General features: G+C 38.8%; 4 protein-coding genes and 1 long non-coding RNA gene across 6 annotated transcripts; 4 read left to right on the top strand and 1 right to left on the bottom strand.

Annotated features, from left to right (window-relative positions):
* The first annotated feature begins 1,696 nt into the window (after positions 1-1,696).
* On the top strand, positions 1,697-4,110 carry LOC141902787 (uncharacterized). Its single transcript, XM_074790679.1, has 8 exons — positions 1,697-1,728; positions 1,824-1,871; positions 2,036-2,095; positions 2,167-2,214; positions 2,379-2,438; positions 2,860-2,907; positions 3,635-3,766; positions 3,882-4,110. Coding segments are annotated over exons 1-8 (579 nt in total). The 5' UTR covers positions 1,697-1,727; the 3' UTR covers positions 4,064-4,110.
* A 1,959-nt stretch (positions 4,111-6,069) lies between these two features.
* On the top strand, positions 6,070-8,544 carry LOC141902672 (uncharacterized). 2 transcript variants are annotated; one of them, XR_012618913.1, is made up of 4 exons: positions 6,070-6,109; positions 7,802-8,030; positions 8,230-8,343; positions 8,413-8,544. It is a non-coding gene; the product is annotated as an uncharacterized LOC141902672 (long non-coding RNA). The 2 variants fall into 2 exon arrangements; XR_012618912.1 differs by having other exon boundaries at positions 6,080-6,217.
* Positions 8,545-9,496: 952 nt separating this feature from the next.
* Positions 9,497-11,239, top strand: LOC141902379 (uncharacterized). Its single transcript, XM_074790078.1, has 3 exons — positions 9,497-9,634; positions 9,846-9,984; positions 10,531-11,239. Exons 1-3 carry the CDS (start codon positions 9,629-9,631, stop codon positions 10,842-10,844), a joined length of 459 nt encoding a protein of 152 aa, XP_074646179.1. The 5' UTR covers positions 9,497-9,628; the 3' UTR covers positions 10,845-11,239.
* Positions 11,240-12,024: 785 nt separating this feature from the next.
* On the bottom strand, positions 12,025-14,775 carry LOC141902802 (small nuclear ribonucleoprotein F). Its single transcript, XM_074790697.1, has 4 exons — positions 14,686-14,775; positions 13,956-14,081; positions 13,309-13,373; positions 12,025-12,244 (listed from the first exon to the last, which is right to left on the bottom strand). The coding sequence occupies exons 1-4, from the start codon at positions 14,704-14,706 to the stop codon at positions 12,178-12,180; spliced, it is 279 nt and encodes a 92-aa protein (XP_074646798.1). The 5' UTR covers positions 14,707-14,775; the 3' UTR covers positions 12,025-12,177.
* Positions 14,776-14,968: 193 nt separating this feature from the next.
* LOC141902801 (mediator of RNA polymerase II transcription subunit 20-like) lies at positions 14,969-19,055 on the top strand. The gene is made up of 4 exons (XM_074790695.1): positions 14,969-15,058; positions 15,234-15,373; positions 17,313-17,572; positions 18,145-19,055. Exons 1-4 carry the CDS (start codon positions 15,045-15,047, stop codon positions 18,349-18,351), a joined length of 621 nt encoding a protein of 206 aa, XP_074646796.1. The 5' UTR covers positions 14,969-15,044; the 3' UTR covers positions 18,352-19,055.
* The last annotated feature ends 99 nt before the right edge of the window (positions 19,056-19,154 follow it).

The following is a 19,154-nucleotide window of genomic DNA, read 5'->3' as shown; positions in this document are numbered from 1 at the left end:
GCGTTTCGCGTGACGCCTTGAGTGCATTCGGTGCACACACTTGAGATTACGATGGGAATGATCTGCAAAATCTGAAAGTATACAGGTTCATTCTCATTCTTCGTAAACACAATGACTAGCTACCGTCACCTGTTTATTGGTGCTATCTGTATTCAAACAATTCTTCACATGTTGTGTGACTGCTTGAGTGCATTCGGTGCACACACCTTAGAAAATGACGCTCATAATCTGCAAAATCTGTAACTGTACAGGTTCTATTCTCATTCTTCACAAGCACAATGACTAGCTACCGTCACCTGTTTATCAGTATCGGTATTCATCTCAATTCATCGCATTTTTTGTTACTGCTTGAGTGCATTCGGTGCACACACCTTAGAGAATGACGCTACAATCATCTGTAGGATCTGCAACTCTCACAAATACAGTTTTTTTCACAATGAACACAATGACTAGCTCCTACCACCTGTTTATCAGCGCTATTTTTATTCAGCAATTCAACACGTTCTGTGTGACTGCTTGAAATGCGAGTGCATTCGGTGCACACACCTTAGAAAATGATGAAAATAATCTTTGGAATCTGCAACTCACAGAAATACAGTTTCTCTCAGCATTTTTCACGAACACAATGACTACCTCCTGTCACCTGTTTGTCAGCACTATATATACTCGGTGATTCTTTGCATTATTTGTGATTACTTTTCGAGTGATTGCATTTGGTGAAGACAACTCACACAACGACGCAAATAATCCAGTAAAATTCTGCAACTATCAGAAAATAAGGTAATTAATTCATTGATAGAAGGTAATCAATTAAATGTAAAAGGTAATCAATTGATAATTAGGGTCGTATGCGCGTTCGGTAGAAAACTTACTATTTCATTTGCTCAAAAATGAACTCATTTTCAATACGTTTATTCAATGTCTGAGTGCACCCGAGACACATTGAAATGGTTGAGTGTTGTAACGATAATCCCACACATGGATGAATATCTTCCGCGAAAACGCGGATTCCTGCGGTTGGAGTCCATTTTTATCATTCGTGAGATTGATGTAGATCCGTTGGAAGATCAAGTCCGAAAAGTTTCCTTTCAGCCATGCATTTACCATCCGACGTTTCGGCAATAATCTAATAGTCATCTTCAGGAAATCTGAGTGAAACAAAATACGAGATATATACATGTCATCAAGTGGTGCATATAAGAATGCAAATATATTACAGCGATTAAATATACATGTGTCTATCGTTTCAGATGAATTATTTCATAACTCTGGGAACCATGCTGCTGTTGATGACGTCATACGTGACGTCGTGCACGCAGAATGAGATAAGTAAATTTCGATGTACTTGATTTCCAATTTGAATTTTGAACAACTGGTCCCAACAAAGTTAAAGCGAATGGAATCAAAATACACGACGTTTTGGACTCTCACTAGAGATCGTCGTCAGATGTGAGAGAAAAACTAGAAACGAGATGTGTATATAGTGAGAAGAACGAGTTTAAAGTTGTCTCTCTCACGCCGTTCAATGCAGTGACAACGTTACCTCACAAAATGGCGGCTAGCGACCATAAAATGTTGTATTGATTTTCCTGTTACGCCGATTAAAAAGTCGATCCTTTTGTGACATGGATTCAACTCTGTGATTTCTGTTTTTCTTTCTTTAACAAGCGGATACTAAGACCCCTTTGAAAACTGATACCTCGGCCGGTGCTTCACCGGCAGCAACAAGTGAGTTGTCAATCGATTCAGTTCATCGTAAATTGAGTTAATGAGAAGGTAATGAATCTCGTGATATGAACTGGATTCAATTCTTTTTTTACAAGTGGATGCTACGACCAGTGAGACGACTGACGATACCTCGGCAACTACAAGTGAGTACACAGGACTAGTTAGTTCGCTTCGGGCCAACAACGAAGAAAGATTAACTTCTATGTCGATTTGATTTCGTACTCATCACACTTTGTCTTACGTCGATTTCAGTCAATTCTGTCGTTAATTATGCTGGGTAAAAATCTATGATTTATTTTTTTATTAGTGACCGCTACGACTGGTGTGGCGACTGAAACTTCGACAACTCCTTCATCCGCAGGGACAGGTGAGTAGGCTGGTGAGTTAGAAGGTAATGAATCTCGTGATATGAACTGGATTCAATTCTTTTTTTACAAGCGGATGCTACGACCAGTGAGACGACTGACGATACCTCAGCAACAACAAGTGAGTACACAGGACTAGTTAGTTCGCTTCGGGCCAACAACGAAGAAAGATTAACTTCTATGTCGATTTGATTTCGTACTCATCACACTTTGTCTTACGTCGATTTCAGTCAATTCTGTCGTTAATTATGCTGGGTAAAAATCTATGATTTATTTTTTTATTAGTGACCGCTACGACTGGTGTGGCGACTGAAACTTCGACAACTCCTTCATCCGCAGGGACAGGTGAGTAGGCTTATCATTGACATCAGTCACGCAGTTGTGAGTTTAACTTTTCGTTTATTCGATTTCTTTCGAGGAGTGAAAATTATGCTCAAAACTGTACATAAGCAATGTCTTCCTGTTTATCGCCTTCTGAATGATGACACTTAGTCGGATAGACGATTGTGTCAAGGACTCCCCCGCTAATGGCAAGCGAGGATTTACCAGGCGGTGTTGATGTGATAATTTTTGGATTCAACAATGTTTTTTTTCCAAGCAAATATAGCAGCCCTTGCGGTCGCTCATTCGTGTATAGTGTATATCAGAGAAAGAAAGTACACGTAATTTCCTAATCAGTTCAGTAAATCTTGTATCGATTTAGACTGTAAATAATTTTGTCACAAAAGCTGGAGTCAAATTCTATGATTTTTTTTCTTTTTACAAGCGAATACTGTGGCAGAAGAAACCTCGACAAATACTTCACAAGGGACAGGTGAGTATCACCGACATCAGTCACACAGTTGTGAGTTGAACCTTTTTCTTTCGTTCATTACAATCAAGGGGTCAAAGTTTAGCTCACAAAACTGTAAATAACGGTCGTCAAGTTTCTATCGGCGCTTTCCAAATGATGATATTTAGCCGTTAAGACGATTGTCCCGTGGACGCCTCCACTACTGGCAATGTGATTTCATTTCGGTAAATGTTAGATCCTATAACCGAGCCGTACACAAAATGACGGCTTTTTCAATCGGTAAGATCGGAAGGGTTAGTATCAAGAAGGTTTAGGGTTAGGGTAGGGTAGGGTTTAGGTTTAGAGTAAGGTGAGGCTTTAGGGTTAGGGTTAGGTGAGGCTTTATAGCTTATTACCGTAAGGTAGCTTAGGGTAAGACTATATGTAGTTATAAAACCAGCGGGTGGCAAGCTATCATCACTAGCGCCGTGGAACATCGTTATGTTTACGCACACGTAGAGAATTTTTAGTTACTTTTCATGAGTTTTCTAGCTAAGTCCAGGAAGTCAATGCGCATGCGCGACGAGTCGGTTATAGGATCTAACATCTACCTTTTATTTCTTCGATTATTCAATGAATCAGAAGCAACCGTAGATTTTTGTGAAACAAACTGAGTTCAACAATGATGACAAAATGAATTGTATATCATGTATATTTATATATGTAGAAAGGAAGTAATCAACTCATATTGTTAACTCTCATTCATCAGATCAATGTCGGAACTACGTTGGGTGTTTTGGAAAACCAGGATTACGTAATAAGAGTTGGCCGCCGTTCATAGAAAACCTGAATATCGAAAATTGCAAAAGAGCTTGTCAGGAAATGAAGTCACAAAAGGGAGGTAAATACATAAATAAATAAAATCCCTTCCCTGGTTTTAAGAGTGTATATTTGATATACGCTCTTAAACCCTATAAGCGATAATATTGCTTATTTTCTTTATTATTATTATTCAGAAATGAGATTTGCTGGACTTCGCAATGGTACAAAATGTGTTTGCGGTGCCGGAGTCTGGGAATTACTAGTAGCCGATAGTAATTGTAACGAGCCGTGCAGAGGAAATGCAGAAGAAATGTGCGGCGGAGAAAACTTTTTCTCTATATACCTGGTTCAAAACTTTGTTCCACATAATCAGTGATTGAAATATTCAATTTATATGGCACTTGGTCAGAAAGAGGTTGGAATCCCGAGACCCTCCTGCATCCGCCACTGTAGAGCCTCAATAAATATTGAATAACAATAAAACATATGTATTTTCGTTTTTCCTTGCTTATGTTAATTGACGCCGAGTAATAGAGGTAAGAGGAGTTTATTTCTCTCTCAAACAAGAGCACAGATCAGAAGTTTATTTCTATTCCAAATGACTCCGGCCGGGTACAAGAGGACAGACAAGTTTATTTCAAGACTTGAGCCCGGCATCGATTGAAATTAAGAGGATGGAACAGTTTATTTCTATTCCGCAAATGACGCCGGGTACAGGAGGATAGGGTTTATTTCTATTTCAATTAATGCCGGTAGGCCTGACAGAGTTCACACACGGCGTTGCCAAATTCTACATCTTTAGGTAGATTCGCTCGAAAACTGGCTTGTCACGAAATCGGAATCGTGAACGAAAATGACGCAGCCACCGGTCATTCTTGGGCGATATTTTCCTTCGTTAGCGAGGTCGAATTGCCAGTTACAACGGTGCAAACGTCTTTTACGAGCAAAAACTTCAAAAATCGTCACCAGCAAAAATCCGTCATGAAATCCAACGAAGAAATGGAAGAAAAAACGATCGTTTTTCGACAATCGGCCGCGACTGATTATCGAACGTTGGCAGACGAGGATTTGTTGACGGTATTCGACGAGAATGGACCTTTATGGAAAATAACGATGCTCAAAACGGTCAAAGCAGAAAACGACGACGAAAGTAACACGTATACATTCGTGGCGGTTGGCTTACATTTGAATTTTGATGGCAAGCGTAAAAGATTTCATCAAAATACTCGATTATCATTTTAGTAATGAAAAATCAGTTGCTGGCGTAGAAAGCCCTCCTTTAAAACCTAGCCGAGATTATTACATGGAGTCTGATATTAAACTGAGTATGTGGGATAGAGTGCGGTTGTATATGAACGGGCTTTGTCGTTATATCCGGCCCAAACCGGCGGTAGATCTTGCCAGCAAATTAAACCTGGTTCCCGAGGAGAACTGCGGACACGGAGAATTGAAAAGAACCATCGAAAACATCGAGATTGATTTTGATGAGGCCGAGACGGCGCAAATGGTGACGGCCGCCAAAGCGAAAGGTCTAGGCGTGAACGCTCCGATCATAGCAATATAGCGGCGACGGCGTTGACAAAGATGCTGGAAGAAAAACAGATACCAGCGATTTAAGACGTTATCGTTCAAGTGATCGCCAATCTCAGATATCCGAGGATTTGTACCGGAAGACGCCTTAAGGAGACTACACTAACGGTAGATACCTACGGTATAGATATCCCGATCCCGGTCGAATCAGATCGGTCAACATTCTGGGAAGGGCGCGGAACACCCAACTAGAGGTCGAACATCAAGTAAATGATTTGAATCGTTCAAAACTTGCAAAACGGCTAAGCTGATATATCGCAATCCGATTCCAAGAAGTCCGCCTTATATCGCTGATCTGATCGTCACGAATACGGGATATCGACAAATTCAAGTTCTTGAATTACTCGTTTGAAGGCGCTAGTCAGAACCGGAAATTGAAACCTAAATCCGCTATGTTCATTAGCAATAAAAATCTCTCGCTTCAAGTTTTTAGTTAGCGATATTTTACTTACTATACAACGGCACGCATAATCTTTTGAGTATGATATCCTGACAATGTGTTGAATTCGAACGCTAAAGATTACAAGAAATGTAAAAAAAAAACTACCAAAAATAAATTTAGCAAGGACACTCGAAGCAGCTAACGGAAGTAATGACTGGTGCCGGGTGTCATCACTTTGTTGGTGAGTTCAAGACTCTTAAGGTAAATTTATTGCAGGCTATAGTGATAAATAATATTATGAAATAAAATTGATTTTACAAAGACTAAACTCGTAGATTCATCAGGTACCAGGACTCGAACCAACAATCAAAATTGGGCCGTCAAGTGCTGCCACCATGTGACACCTGGCAACCAGTCTTTGCATCGTCAACAGTTGCAAAATGTTTTTTGGTAATTTTAGGACATTTATAGTGATTTCTAGCCTTTGCAGTGAGGTTTTATCATATCTAACGTAGCGGTAGGATATCATATTTAAAGAATTATGCGTGACGATATATAGTAAGTAAAATATCGCTCATTGAAAACTTGAAGCGAGAGATTTTCATTGCAAATGAACTAGAGCATGGCGTATTTAGGTTCTAATTTCCGGTTCTGACTAGCGCCATCAAACGAGTAATTCAAGAACTTGAATTTGTCGATATCCCGTATTGGGGCTTTTCGACGTGTTGAAAAAAGCGAATCTTGAACGACCTATTCGCGATGCTAGAATTCATTTATTCTACAATAACTTCGATACTAGGGTATCTCCGTTTACGATAATCGTGGCGACGATTGACGGCAGGTTGTCGTTTAACGTTCAATACCAAACTGATGACGTCGGTCGCGATTAAATGGATTAAGAAATGATTCGTAAGTTATTTCTGAAATTATGTCAACACGAGGACGCGACGACACGCTTTTGATGTTTTGACGGGTGTCTTTATCGAACTTTTGACAAACCGATGTTAACGATTCATCCAAAAGCGTAATTAAATCATGTGAAAAAAAGATTCCAGTCGGCTAAAAACTCACCTAGTAGTTATTATCACGAAAAGTTAATACATTTTGTAATCATACTGCGCAGACGGCTAATAGGAAAATATATATTAAGAACAGCTATTTTAATGCGTGTTTAGTTAATCTCATGTAGGCCCGGGAAGTTTCCGGTTACCAGGCGACATTTTGAGGTGGTCCCATAGGTTCCACATTGTTAATGTCTATTTCAACATGACTTGAGAGCATTCCGGGTAGCCTAGCTCAGTCAGTTATGGTAGTACATACCATATAAAGGTCTTAATGGGACCAGAAAGGATGGGCAGTCGACCTAAATCATCATTTTTTAATCCATTAGAAACTGTATTGAAGCCCATCCAAAAAGTGTTCATTGAAAGGGGTTAAATGAAGAGAAGTGACTCCATGATTTAAAAGTTTAACAATATGTTTCCATGCCTACGTACCAAACTTCAGTTGGTAGGCATGGTGACATATTGTTATACTTTCAAATCATGGAGTCTCTTTTCTCTCATGAACCCCTCTCAAAGCAGACTTTTTGGATATCCTTCAATACAGTTTCAAATGGATTATAAAACGATGATTTAGGTCGACTGCCAGTCCTCTGGTCCTAATAAGACTTTTATCAGGTATGTACTACCAGTACCAAAAATGACTGAGCTAGGCTACCCGGTATGCTCTCGAATCAGGTTGAAATAGACATTAGACAGATTTTGACATTGTTTTGACTAAAACCTATGTTATGTTCACAGAGACTTGACACAAAAGGATTTTGACCCCAGTATCCTAGGCACTATTTTATATATATATATATATATATATATATATATATATATATATATATATATATATATATATATATATATATATATATATATATATATATATATATATATATATATATATATATATATATATATATATATATGTATGTATATATATATATATATATATATATATATATATATATATATATATATATATATATATATATATATATATATATATAGTACCTAGGATACTGGGGTCAAAATCCTTTTGTGTCAAGTCCCTGTGGTTATGTTATTTATTCCGATTCGGCGATTGTTTCAGTACAAAAAAGCACGTAGGCAACAACAAATGCGGCAGCGCACAGCTCATAATCAAGTGTCAACCATATGAGCGGGATTCGAACCAGCCCTTCGTCAATCAGTGTACAGCTACAGCGTAACGTATTTGCTTTTAGAATATTCACGATGCCAGTTCTCGATAAAAAAGGCGATAATGAAGGTTTTCAACCGGGTAAATTCATCAAGAGTCTTTGGACTGACGCATTCCGATGGTAAGAGCATTGTGAAGTTAATTTGTCCTATAACGACCGAATAAAATAAGTAATTTTGACAAATAGATCTATCGATGGTAGTATGGTACGGTGCAGTGGTGGCAGCACCTACCAGTGCTTCAAAGTTTCTGGCCGCCGTCATAGTTGATGCCGATGGTCGGTATCTTAAGTCTCCAACCATTGTATTTTTTTTTTCTAGGCAAGCGGTGAAGAGTGTGGTACTTTTCTTCGGCGGTATTTATGTAGTCCGCGAGATAGCGGCCATTGAATCTTAGACAAAACATCACGACTGTGAGGTAGAGTGAAGAAATAGGTAAATTTGACAACGTTGTCTTACATGTATTGAAAAAGCTACCTATTTAAACTTTTTTTTATTTTTCAGTTTTCAACACGGAGGCACGCATCGAAATGGACAGGATCAAATAACGTAACAAAATGAAAAAAAAACATCGACATGATTTCTATTCTTTTGTTAGAAGTACATAAACAGTATTCTGTGTAAATAAAATAGAGTTTTTGAACAAATGAACAAATCATCTTTCGTTTTAAAACATTTTCTATTATACGGTAGATGAGGTGAACGAGATCCATGTGTGTTACAAGTGTTACAACCCCATATGACTGATATAGCCCATGACACTCCCAACATCATCCGAAAGCACAGGTCCCATGGGACAGTGACGGGAGCACATCGAAATCAAAAGCGCATAGCATTGAAAATAATACGTGTCCACGCAAATCGTCTGAACAATTAAGAAATTCCAGTGCATTTTTGACACTAAATAGAAATATGTGCAAGAAGAAAATTGCCGTTGTTCTCGAACGAACGCGGACCGATTACGACGGAGAAGTGTACTCCCGAGTCCCATCGGATCCGCCTCTGGATCTTGGCATTCTTCAATAGCTTTGAGTACGGATTTTTCAAGAAAAAATGGGAGGGCGAAGGGAAAAAATAAAGAAAAAATTCATAGGCGTTTTAAAATAGAAATTAAACAGGAAAAAATTAAAATTTTCTTGCCCATTCGAGTATTTTGTGCATAAAACTTCAAAGGGGCTGCGGAAATGAATTGTAAAAATTGTGATGTCTACGGCTCCCAACTCGGTACATCCTCACGCCAGAGGAGAGGTGAGGATGATCTCGGCACCAAGTATTCGATAAGGCCTCTTTAATCTCAATATTGGAAAAAATATGTCATTCTCTGCCGTCTCAATATAAAATGGCAGTGTTTGTGCGTGGTTTTTACTGAAATTCTACCCGAACATACTGAGCCGCCCCATTCAATAACCCAAGTTGTCGATCCCTTTCATTGAACGAAAAGACGCGAGGTATTCGCCTTCTAATTTATTGAATACCGCATTTTCGATGATTCATCTACGCCTGCCGCAGTCAACATAAACAATTGTCATACATTTTGTATAGTTTCCATTCTGGTATGAACTTGTTTTTTTGTGACACGTGAGAATATGAGTATATATAGAGCGACGTGATTTAATTATAGAGTTTCTCCATTCATATTTCAAAGTTTATAACCACATGAAAATACGGTTCTATCGCGGGTAAAGCAGCAGTATTTACGGAATAGTCGATCAGCGAAAACATGAAAGTAAGATTCTGTCATGTTTGTTATTTTCAGATATTGATTCAGTCTAGACTCCCCATGGCTGTCTAGCTAGTTAGACAATGAGGCAATAATGCTCTGACTTTGATGTTCACCTAAATCGCGAACTTATCAAAACCGGAGCCCCATCCACGGGAAAGGCGTCTAAACGAACCAATTGCATGATTATGAAATAGTTCATCTTAATGAATTTCAGGTGACAATACTTCTGTGTTTGGCGTTGCTTATGGTGACGGTAGCGGGGGCGATCGCGGCCGAGTCGAATGAGGAATCGCTTTTGGCTGCTTTCTTCAAAAGGGTCATGGAAAAAATCGAAATGGAGAAAAGAAGAAAGCGTAATTATTATCTAATAACTTTCTGATAACCTTCAAATCTAAATCATCCGATTAAGCTAACGTTGTGTTTCTAAGATTGGTCGTTACCCAGTTTATAATGTCTGATTAATTACATTTTCGGGGGGTAGGGGAGGGGCGGTTGAAAATGTGGAGTGCAATACGGATGTCATATATACATTATAATTCGTCACCTTTGTAGAACTATGGCAACGTGGGACTTCTTTTTAATCCCAGGTAGTATTTTGGGTGACCCGTCCTACCCATCTTGAAGTCACTAACCGTATCGTGATTTCATGATGCCTTATGTTCTTATTACGAACTTGGATTTGTATTGGAAAATAAAAAGGGCTAAAAAAGGTTGGAAAACCAAACCATTTTAATTAAGCCTAGGCAATTGAGAAGGGTAATTGGTATTTTCGACGGGTTAACCTTCCCATTTGGGTCACTCTTTTGGCAAGACATCGCTCGAATCTGCAAATTCAGTACTCTCGCAAAAATGAATTAAAAGAATCGCATCTTACAATGTTCTCATTTATCTACTGACAGGCTGCAAATCAGAGGGTCGGAGCTGCAGGTCGTCCAAGCAATGTTGCCCGGGAAAATCATGTCAATTCAGTATGATCGGTACTTGGTCGTCGAAGATATGCTTAGATCCGCAAGCCTCCGACAACCTGAACAATCTTCCCGAACCTAGTTGTATCAACGTTCAAATTGACGCCTGCAACCGATCGAAAGCCGCGACGAATTGCAGACGATATCTAGAAGAAGTGGGTCGATCCGATGTAAGCTGTTCAAAGCCCGCGGGAAGGAAATTCATCTCTAAAAATTGCGGAGGTTTCGATGCTAAAACGTGCTACTAACATTGCCACAATGATCTATGTATTCTAAATATTCACTAACAACGCTGGTCGTAGTTTTTGGACAGGCGAAGGCCGGGTGTCATCGGGCAGTGGCCTAGTGATACCCGTCGTCATAAAACCAATTTATGAGATTCTGAGAGACTTTCGGATATTTGTTTGGCCCCTCGTAGTGCGATACACCACAGGGATAGGTATATTTGAAGATTCCGACACTTTCAGGGTCACTTATGTGTTTGAATACAAATTTTCAAATTTTGTTCTAATTATTGCGTAAAAAATAGATTGATTTAGTGACAAATAAGTTCGTTTATGTACACGCTTCGGTGGAGCCGAGCATTTGCAAGCATCGTATACATGTTTGCGTACAGTGTGGTGTTTGTTTCCTCCACCATGGAAATGGTTGGAGTGTCATCAATATTCGTGAGATAGTCGGCTGGCGGGCAAGACTCCCACTGGATTTGAAGAAACTTCAAAAACTCACTGACCGCAATTTCTCAAACCCTTTTTCTCCATGGAATACGGCGGGGTTAGATCAAAATATACGGTTTTCTCTAATAGGAGGAATTGCTCCAGTGGTCTTCCGAAAAACAATCGTTCAAATAAATCAACGATTATGACCATTCGAATACTGCTTGGTAGGATCTTGGGTCCAGAAAAAAAGAAAACCAAAAGTGAGTTGATCGTCGTCGGCTGCCTCTTCGCTTCAGGCGTCCGGTCTCGCTTAGTAGCGTATTGGGCTCGATACCTGGACTGTCTGGCGAGGTGTTAGGTGGCCGCTTGAATCCAGAGAAGCGGGCACCCCATGGTTGTGGAAAATCAATTTGATATCGCACCTTTTAGGGGGAATGTGATACTGGTCCCTGCACGCCGCAGCAGGAACATTGCGCTATCGAGTTAGTTCACCGCTTATGTAATATCTAGGGGCAGCACTGCATGGCGCTGCAGCCCACATGGGAAGTTTGAAATGCTCAACCATCAGCTAATCTTAATACTCAACGCCACTGGTGAACATATTACGATATGAATGACCTTGCAACTAGCCACATTCGTAGATCAAAGAAGGCTACAAGAACTACCACAAAATGAATTTGTTTAACTTTCAACTTGTTAAATTAAAATCTGCACTGCACTGAATCTACACCTGACCAAAATCATAACAAAAAAGCATCATCTAAAAGTTTTAGGTTTTATTTTTTTCTTTAAAAAACGATTCACACCCCAATCATTTTTTTTCTACAAATTATTTTCCAGAGACATTTTGAATTTAGCCAGATCGAAATATCATACACTATATACACAGTCGATTAAACATGATTATCATCATCGTTTTTCATCATTCTCTCATTTCTCCCTCTTCATCTTCATCCTCGACACCTCGGATATACAGCACGTTATTACATCTGCAAAACGAAACAAATCAAATTTCAATTTTGGCATCTGACTACATAAAATTTTTCTTGTTTTATTCAATAGGGCAAAATCATTTAATTAGAGGAGAAAATTCCATATTTCAAGGAAATGTCTGCATCACTTTCATATCCAAATAACAGTTGACTCCTCCTAAATTGGTATTGTTCGTCATGGTAAACCGTTACTACCGTAGGTGGTTTCATAAGTAAATATCCTTGACACTCAAAACTCCGTTTCTAATTTGGCCACCGCTTTATTGGGTATATAAAGATCCCGGTCCCAAGACTACAATTAACTGATATCTATCTCATTGTAGAGTTGACAAATAAAAACCCACCGTTAGACCTGTAAAACAGTTTATTTTCTTGACAGCTTCGGGGCTTTAACTAAGCCCCATCATCAGATGAACAAAAACGTTTTTGTTACTCTGATGACTTGGCTTAGTTAAAGCCTCGAAACTGTCAAATAAACTAAACTGTTTTACAGGTCTAACTGCGGGTTTTTATTTGTTATCCCGGTCCCAACTTTACCATTTCAGAGGTTGTCAAGTCTAATGTACTACTTTCAAAGTATTCTAGCACCGATTTCTCGAAAATGACATCTTCACCAGTCACGGGATTCGAACCCACTACGCTAAAGCTGTTCCCCGAACCCCTTGACCTCACGAATCGTTGGAGTCGTTACTAGCCGACCAGAATCCGGGCGTACCAATCACAGCGCTTGTAACAAACCGACAGTAGACGTCTGTTGGTTTTCCCGTTAAATTGACCAATTAGTGAACGTTTTACCGAACAAGGAAGTATTTCGCAAATCGATATATGACGTCATGCGCAACAGCGCCAGTAATGAAATCACGCTTCGTGAGGCCAGGGGGGCTGGTGGAAGCGAGATTGGGAGTGATACCGGACCCCTGGCAAGCGAGGATGCAAAAATGAAGGAGTTTCCGACAAATTGCTCAAATGAAAGGAGATTCAAGCATCTTCCACTTAGAAGCAGCAAGGAACCGAGGAATTATGTAGTAACCCTGTTTAATTTGTCAGAATTTGTCGTTTACCTGATAAGAACCTCGCCCAGGTTTCCGGTTAAAGCGCCATCTATAAACTCTTCCGTATTTGCCAGCTGCAAGAAATTGTGCGAAAACAAACATTTTAAAAACATTACAATCAAAAAAGATAACATTAGAGATAATGGGTGTCTCGGTGGAACCATCCACCTACCGACTACATGGACATTCGAAATTTTCTAAATTTGATACATTTCCTGAATTTAAGGAGTAGGAGTTTTCGAGTGATTCCAAATTTACAATTTACAATCTGTTTAATTCAGATCATTTGGAACCAAATTCATCCAGTTTCCGTGGAAATCCTGATTAAAAGTCATTACCTTGTAAATTGATAATGAAAGGACTTCAAATATTGTTCAGATTAGACCCAAATCCGGATTAAACCGCTTCATGTCTTGATTTGACTATATTTCCCATTCCAACTATGAATTCCGTTTTTTTTTCTCCACAATTTCAAGTGAAGGAATTGGTTCAGCTTGAAATAAAACATAATAGGCCGACACCTAATACATCTCATGTAGGCCTAGACTTAAATGTTCAAAATCGGATAAAAAAAACAGACATATACATGAACCTATCAAAAAAAAAATCGAAATTTCTAACAAAAATAAGTAAGTAGAAAGTCGAAGAAACTATACCTGTAAATTCATATAAGTGTCAACTGATACAAGATAGCCTTTGTATTCCATACCCCACTTCAATTTCACCATACACGGTTTACCGGTAAGACCATTCAAAAATGGCTTAGGGTTCATAGGCAAAGTCTACAAAAATGAGGAAGATGATTCAAGAAAAACGTTTTAGGACAGGATAAAGAAGAGTGAGGGCACAGGTTCACAAAAAGGATTAAGTCCTACATCGAATGAAGAATTAACTGAATTTAATGACCGAATTAAATCAAACAAAGGGTGAAAACCGATCAAAACAGCCAATTCCACATCGACCTGGACAAAGGAGAAAGAAGATATCAGATCCAATAAGTTTGTGCAACACTGGATGATCCCCTTTTCGAATCGATGCACCTTTTTTTAAAAATCCCCTTTCCCTGATCTGGTCACAAGTTCGCAGCTTTCATTTCTAAGTTTGGTGCTATTGCTCTTCCCTACTGCCCTACCCCCTCCCAAAAAATTTGCATTTCTGCATATTTATTATCAGAGAGGTCTAAGGATTCGAAATCAGTAACTTTTGGCCAAATTTGATGGTTTAGTACAGTAGAACACCGGTTTTGTTCGGTACTTAGTTCGACCGACTGATAAAAATGAGTTTTTCTACCCCAAAACGTGTAATTTTTCGGCGATTTCATGATTCTTTGAAGCAGATGATATTGATCAATAAGTACGGATTGAACCGGTTGTATTTGATATTTACCGGGGCAGCAGTAGAAGCCATGATGATTTCGGTTTATTTCTTTCTTCTGAGAACGTGCGAAATGCGAACACCGGCGGGCTGTACGTAAAACTGAAATCAAACGCCGGAACCACGATTAGATTTTGAACTAAATCGAACACCAATCGAAATAAAATTATTTTTCAGTGCTGATGCAACGATAGTATTAAAGAAATAAACCTAGCGTTATCACTTTTTCTAAAGAAATTCAACAATATTCGTCTGACGACGTTTCGTTTCAGATTCCGTTTTTAGCTATTCCGACAAAATGTCGGCGCCCATTGAAAAAATTTAATTTGAATTTTTCACGATTAAGGCGATTAATCAGCTCTCCAATAACGATGGGTGTTGTGTGGTGAGTATTCCAAAATGAAGCCTTTACTTACTTTAGAAATGATCTTGAATATTTCAGAAAACTTCTGAGAATTTCAGGAAATATCGTTTTTAAGTCGTTTTCCTCCTTTTTTCGCGTGCTAATTACCGAAAGGAACCGTCTTTAAACACGTATTGCTCCTTCTCTCCGCGTTCAGGGTTCTCAATTATCCGTTGACCGAGGGTAAAAGCGCTCAACAAATCGTCGACGAACTGCAAAAACGAGTCGAAGGCCTGGGAGCGAAAAAAAGCGGATTATTTTCCGTCGACTGCGAGACGTATCAATCCGTGCAAACGAGTAAGAATTGATTTTACCGTTAAAATTGAAAGGAATTTTCCCTGCATAAGTTAATAAACATTGAAATTTATATGTTTCACTAAGAAAAATCAATTTGGTGCTATATTAGTCAGTAACCTGACTGTGGTTTAGTTTCACGATCGGATATTTTCACAAACCACAGTCAGGAATGGGAAGGTCATTTTTGTATGAAATCTTCGTCAGCCAATTTGACTGACGAGTAATTTGCCTGGCATTTCATTGTCTCTTAAGATATCTGTCTCATTTTTGTTGTAATCGACGCACAACAGATTCGTAGTTTGTCTGATACCTATAACACCTCACCTGACGATCTTAATCCATGTGCAAATCGGCCGTAAAGTGAGAGTAAATTTCCGTCCAGTCAACAGCTGCCATTTTGAAAATTACTGGAGGTGCTGGCACCTGTGGACTGAGGCCAGGACAACAGCACAAACTAACAAAACGAAACGACGAAATTTAAAAAAATTAAAAAATCAACACTTATTCACATTTTTCTTTTACCAGAAACTTATTATTTCATTATTTATTATGGAAAACACGAAGACTTGAAATAAAAGTTGGAAAACCATCAAAAATAAAAATTGTCGTTTCGTCTTGGAAGTTTTATATAAATCCTTGTAGGTCCCCTTGTCTTATCATGCCACATGTGCAATACAGAGAAATGGCGGCCAATGGCGAAATTTGTGGAGAAATTAATTAATTTCTCAAAATAATGTTGATTAATCACTCGAAACATACATAAAATTGGATTATTTCGAAAGGTACCTGTGTTAGTTTGTGAATTAAGCCATTAATTGTGGACTGAAGTGAATAGAAAGTATATTTTTGAAGTGTTACTTTTTTCAACCGTGTTTTGGTCCTTGTCATCCCTAACGTTGGTATAAGCCCATCCGATTATAAAAAGCTTACCACCAACGATTAGGTAACTAACTAGTGCTATATAAGTGTGATCGGTAGATACTGAGAGATTCAATTTATGGTTTGGTTGAAGGAGGGTAGATGTTAGATCCTGTAACAGACTTGTCGCACTTGCGCATTGACTGTCTGGACTTAGAAAACTCATGAAAAATCACAAAAAAATTCGGGATTCGAATAAGAATACGCGAGAGTGTAAGCATACTGTTTTCCCACAGCGCTGGCTTCCGGAACTACCGATTTTATAACTACATGTAGCCTTACCCTAAGCTACCGTAGTAATGAACCCTAAAGCCATGCCTAACGCTAAACCCTACCCTACCCCTCTTGATACTTACCCTTCAGACCTAGACCCGAATAAACACTATAATCCGTGTGTACTGTGGATAAATGAAGAAATCCCAGACTTCGAATTTAAAATTATACGATCAAATTTATTATGATGAAACCACAACGTTGTGGTTTCATAATAATAATTTCATAAAATTATAGATCAAATTTATTATCATGAAACCACAACGTTGTGGTTTCATAATAATAAATTTGATCGTATAATTTTAAATTCGAAGTGTGGGATTTCTGCATTTACCTTCAGACCTAGTTTCATCGGTTGAAAAAGCCGCCATTTTGTGTACGACTCGGTTATAGGATCTAACATTTACCGTAAAAAAAGAGTCGAATATAATGTTCAAAAATTCTTTAACCCTTTCAGTGCGTCTACACCGCAGTGTGGTGTACAAATCAGTGATGGATTTTGCTAGTACACCGCACTGCGGTGTATTGATTTAATTAGTAATTACTAATTATCTCTCTTGAAAGATAGCAGCACCTGTCAAACAATGAAATATTAGTACGATACACCGCGCCGCGGTGTAGACTCATTATAGTGCTATTCCCGTTATTCAACACACTAGGGTGGAATCTTCAAAATGTTCAAATTATCTTCAGCACTATAGGGTATTGATTAGTCAACACTGAAAGGGTTAAAATGTTTTCTCTGCAGTTACTCCTCAAAGGTTGTCTCACGTGATGCACAATTCCGAGCAGCCGGCTTCGTGTTTCTGCGTGCTCGATACGGGAACCTGTCTCGTTGCAGACACGCTACTCGACGTGCTCATGTTGAAACTGAAAGGTTTCTACGCGCCGAGGAAAAGCGCGAAAGTCGAATGCAAAGGCCAACGTTACGAAATGGACGACTTCATCGTCAAAATCGGCTCGGTTCTGCTCGGTCAGAATCAAACGAACAAAGGAATCATGGTCGAGGTAAGATTAATTGAGTTGGTCGAATGACTCAGGGGGGGGGCAGCTGCTCAAATGTTGGTTGAAGTTTAACAGGGGCCAGTTACTACCCACTGGGTAACTCTAACCAACTTTTGGCCCCTGATCAATCCAGTTTTAATCTTCCCTATATCAGTTATCTTCAGAGACGTTAACGAATTTTTGAGCAACTGTACCCTGGCTTTGTCCTTTTTCTGGTAAATTAAAATGGAGGTTGAATTGGTTAAGGTGGCTGTCGTGTCTTGGTGGAATTATTGAATGTCAATCTGCTGTCTGCCCCCTACAATCCCTCAGACATTCAGCACCTTATCAACATTCTTTTAAACTCTCATTGTCCACACTTCAGATTCAGTTTTGCGGACTTCACTTTTAATTGAAAATAAACATTTTTAATTGAAAATACACTCGAACACAAATCATCGCAAGAAAATGTGAACAAAAATCCGTTTCCTAACTCTACTTATTACCTAACTCGCAACAAAAAACACTAGCCTCAATTGATTCGAGTTAGGATTTTTCTGCAATTTCTCTTTATTGATGTCACAACTATTTTCCAGGTTGAATATACGCCTTGTTTCGTGGCCGCTGATTGTTGGCATCTAATGAAGGAAATGACGGCTGGATTCATGGGCGGCTGCGCTGACAACTGTACGAATCACCTACGCAGTAAACTGGACAGTCTATACATGCAGACCGATACGATCATGCAATATCTGGAACACTTTAACAATTTCCGTAAAGCGGCCGTCATGATTCAAAGATGAACGCTCACGAATTCAGGAGACCAATGAATTTCAGGAGACCAGAGAATCTGTTTGTCATAACTGATAGTTCACTGTTATATGCAGTATGAAATTACAGAGGAACCTCGTTACAACAAACTTCAGGAGACCAGGACATCTGGTCATTTTAACCGATAGTTCACTGTTATATCCAGTATGAAATTACAGTGGAACCTCGTTACAACGAACTTCAGGAGAACAGAAAATCTGTTCGTTATAACTGATAGTTCACTGTTATATCAATTTCTTTGGAATTTCAATTCTGTCATCTCTTGACACAGATACCGGTATGTCTCAGAATATGACATGACGATCTGTTTCAGCTGGAATAGTGGTATAAATCTTGGTTATAACTGAAATATGACCACAATTCTGAGAACGAAAGGAAAGGTCTTGCATTTCGTACATAAGTTACTGAGATTCAGTATTCAATCTCCTGTGAATGTAATAAATGGACCACAATTTGTAAAGGGTCCATTCATAATTCAAGTATGTATGTATGCAACCAGGGGGTCATGGGGCTTCTCCCTATGTACATAATGTACACGGAGAGGGTTAAAAAATCTAGCGTAGGTTGTTCATGAATGGGCCAAAAAATAAAACGATGTTACTCCGCGAAAATAAATGAATTTAGATTATGAGAATAATAATCGTTATTTTGTTAGATATTTCTGCTTGGTTCTTACACAATACTGGAGTCTCGGATGAAAATGATGTAAAAGCACCTAGGATCATAAGTACCTGAGAATTTATAATTGAAACTTTCTGTTTATTATCTTTTCTGT

The sequence above is a fragment of the Tubulanus polymorphus genome, chromosome 3, assembly GCF_964204645.1.
Source record: "Tubulanus polymorphus chromosome 3, tnTubPoly1.2, whole genome shotgun sequence".
NCBI lineage: Eukaryota > Metazoa > Nemertea > Palaeonemertea > Tubulaniformes > Tubulanidae > Tubulanus > Tubulanus polymorphus.
The sequence above is the reverse complement of the archived record's forward strand: the minus strand, read 5'-3'. Positions and strand labels throughout refer to the sequence as shown.

Excerpts from the sequence above, each read along its gene's own strand:
- LOC141902379 (XM_074790078.1), top strand. Across the intron at positions 9,985-10,530 it reads AATGGAGAAAAGAAGAAAGC|GCTGCAAATCAGAGGGTCGG; the intron begins GTAATTATTATC and ends ATCTACTGACAG.
- LOC141902802 (XM_074790697.1), bottom strand. The coding sequence starts at position 14,706 with ATGGCTTCTACTGCTGCCCCG. Across the intron at positions 13,374-13,955 it reads ACACTTATATGAATTTACAG|CTGGCAAATACGGAAGAGTT; the intron begins GTATAGTTTCTT and ends AATTTCTTGCAG. Across the intron at positions 12,245-13,308 it reads CTGGGCGAGGTTCTTATCAG|ATGTAATAACGTGCTGTATA; the intron begins GTAAACGACAAA and ends TTCGTTTTGCAG.
- LOC141902801 (XM_074790695.1), top strand. Across the intron at positions 15,374-17,312 it reads GTATCAATCCGTGCAAACGA|TTACTCCTCAAAGGTTGTCT; the intron begins GTAAGAATTGAT and ends TTTTCTCTGCAG. Across the intron at positions 17,573-18,144 it reads ACAAAGGAATCATGGTCGAG|GTTGAATATACGCCTTGTTT; the intron begins GTAAGATTAATT and ends ACTATTTTCCAG.
- LOC141902787 (XM_074790679.1), top strand. Across the intron at positions 2,908-3,634 it reads AAATACTTCACAAGGGACAG|ATCAATGTCGGAACTACGTT; the intron begins GTGAGTATCACC and ends CTCATTCATCAG. Across the intron at positions 3,767-3,881 it reads AATGAAGTCACAAAAGGGAG|AAATGAGATTTGCTGGACTT; the intron begins GTAAATACATAA and ends ATTATTATTCAG.